A 2,877-nucleotide genomic window follows, 5' to 3' on the forward strand; every position below is an offset into this window, starting at 1 on the left:
AATTTCTTGAACCTGGAAGGTGGAGGTTGCAGTGAGCCAAGATCCTGCCATTGCACTCCAGCCTGGGAGACAAGTGCAAAACTCTGGCTCAAAAAAATACAAATAAAAAATAAAATTATGTTTTCTTATTGTTGACTTAAAAGAGTTCTCTGCATACTCTAGATAACATTCCTTTATTAGATGTGTGCAAATATTTTCTCCAAATCTCACTGTTCTTTACAGAGCAGAAGCTTTTCATTTTAATGAAGATGAACTTATCAGTAATTGCTACTGTGGGGCATGAGAGTCAGGCGGCAGGGTTCACATGTTTGTTTGGGGAGGTGGTACTCATGGAGCCAGTGGAGGATGGGGCCGCCCAGTGGGGAGGAAGTCACCTGCACAGATGCAGGCATGGCATCCAGGGTGGCTGCCCAGAGAAGCTTTGTGGGGTCTTGGGGTGCCTGTCTGGGTGTCTGGGATACTTGTTGGGTATCGGGGCACAGAGGGAGTGGAGCTGCCTTTGTCCATGGCTTTAGGCATCACTCCATGAGGTGGACGGGGCTGCCTCCTTGTGGGGGTCCACACTCCATGTGCCTGTGTTTGGGTTTCAGATGCTGAAAATGCTGAGGCAAAGCTCACGGGCCTTCCCGGGAAGCTTGTGGACGTCACATGCAAGGCGTACCAGACCTACCTGGGGAAGCTGGAGCATGAGGACATCGACGTGGCAGAGGGCACCACGGAGGACCTCACTGAGGCCGAGTGGGAGGACCTGACCCAGCAGTACTATGCCCTCATTCAGTAAGACTTGCACAGGCCCTTGGCTCACAGAGCCTGAAGTACAACCTCCCTCAGCACATGCCAGAGCCAGCGACTGGGGATTGCAGGAGCTGCAGGGGCCTTGCGGCCGCTGGGAACTGGGTCACCTGTCTGGGCATTAACTTACCTGTGGGGTATTCTTGTTAGGTATTGGGGTATCTGTCTGGATGTTGGGGCTTCGGTCTGGGTGTCGAGATGCCTGTTGCGTATTGAGGCACTTGTCTGGAGTCTGGGATGCTTGTTGGGTATTGGGGTGTCTGTCTGGATGTTGGAGTGCCTTATGGGTGTCAGGGTGCCTAGACCCTCTGTTACCTGTCCCACCAGGGATGTTGAGAGGATGGATACCCCCCTTGGGGTGCCTTTGGGTAGTAACATTGTCTCATGCATCTTCAAAATCCAGATGGGTGTGATGTCATTTGAGCCCCCCCCCCCAGTCTGAGACACGCAGGTGGGATTTGTCCATTTCACAGCTGGGCCACCTGCCTCACTCTTGGCCATTGGCAAGTGACTGGCAGAGGCGTGCTTGGGCCCAGAGCTCCTGGCTCGCCAACCTCATCACCATTCGCTGCTCCAGGGTTCCAAAGGCTGACCCTGGCCTTCCTGCCCCCTGCTGAGGGCCAAGCTCTTCCTGGAGCCAGGAGTCCAGCAGTCCCTTGACAGCAGCCACCAGAAAGAGGAACTGGTCAGAGGTGGTCCTGGCACCCCAGAAGCATGAGCAGCTGCTGCCAGGGGCAAGTCTGTGAGGTCTGTCCTCGCTGACAAATGTGGGGTCTTCGAGTATGGCAGGGTGCACCGCGCTGCATTTTCTTAGACCTGAATTAAAAGGAAGTCCCAGGGGTGACCACCAGATGGCAGCATGAGACCCCCCGCGTGTCCCTGTGGCCGACTCATCACGAGGGTGTGTGGGTGTCCACGGGAGCTTCCCAGCTGCTGCAGGAGAGGCTCTCCCTGGGAGCCCCTGCTGCCTCAAGCAATCCCTGGCAGGTGTGCCCCGGTGTCAGGACTCAGCCATGGCTGTGTGCTGCTCACTGCCAGCATCTGGAGGCCCAGCTTGTTCTCTGTTGAGTCTGGGACGCACATTTCATGGTTCCTGGGTGTTGCCAGCTCCTGCGTGGCGCTCTGCTGGGCTCATGAGCAGCTCTAACCTTCATTGCTCTCAACCTTCTCCCCGCAAAGCAGGGTCAACAATGCAGTGCGTGCACCTGCGGGGAGGGTGGTCCTGCTCAAATCCCACCTCCTAGTGTGAGGGTTTCCCTGGCTGGGGGCTGGGCTGTCCTGGGGATGCTGTGAGGGATTCCTTCCCATGGGATGGCCAAGCTCATCTTCCTCCTAAGCAAGCCACTGCAGCCCTGGGTCAGTGGAAACTTGCTGGTCCCCTGGGCGGCGTTGGCTGTGACCAGCATGGTGGACATCCACGGTGACCTGCCCTATTTACACAAGATCATTTTGGGCCGGCCCGTGCAGCAGGGACGGGGCTGTTTCAGGGGCGCAGGGTCGGGGGGCTGGCTGCACCTGGTTTGCTTCACGTCCTCACCACAGTGGAGGGTCCCGTTCCTATCCTGGGGCCAGCAGTGCACGTCACTCACCAGGGAGGAGGCGTGTCGGCTGGTGAGAGTCGGGAGGTGCTGCCCACCTGAGGTCACCTTCAGTCCTTCCTGGGAGGGGCCTGTCACATAGCTCCACAGGGCAGGGCCCTTCCCATGTTGTCAGGGACACCCCAGCCTCACTTACCCCTTCAAGCCGCCCCAGCAGGTGTGAATGGAGCCCCACCCAAGCTCAAGGTGGCAAGGAGAGTCACGGCTGGTGTCCTTGGAGCCCCGCTGGACCCACTGGCCCTGCTCCTGTGCTCCAGCCGCCTCGTCAGGATGTCGGGGGGGCTCCACACTGGGCCTTTTTCTTTGCAGCCCTGAGTCTGCCCATGCAGGACGGGTCCAACGGGTCCAACGGGCCCTGGGGTGGCTGCTGGCACTGCATGGCTTCCCCTTCACCATCTGGGCAGCAGGAGTGCACCCTTGAGCTCTAAACCCAATCAAATAGCTCTCCTTACCCCCTCCTTTTTCCCTGTAGTTATCACTCCTGGAG

General features: G+C 57.8%; 1 protein-coding gene across 1 annotated transcript in view; it reads left to right on the forward strand.

Annotated features, from left to right (window-relative positions):
• Positions 1-2,877, forward strand: part of LOC108298665 (protein monoglycylase TTLL8-like) — a 50,949-nt gene that overhangs the window by 40,520 nt on the left and 7,552 nt on the right. The window contains 3 exon segments of the mRNA XM_037735863.1: positions 591-777; positions 2,130-2,403; positions 2,648-2,760. Of these exon segments, the coding sequence (XP_037591791.1) occupies positions 591-777; positions 2,130-2,403; positions 2,648-2,760 (574 nt within the window).

Source organism: Cebus imitator, unplaced genomic scaffold (assembly GCF_001604975.1).
Source record: "Cebus imitator isolate Cc_AM_T3 unplaced genomic scaffold, Cebus_imitator-1.0 Scaffold1031, whole genome shotgun sequence".
Classification (NCBI taxonomy): domain Eukaryota; kingdom Metazoa; phylum Chordata; class Mammalia; order Primates; family Cebidae; genus Cebus; species Cebus imitator.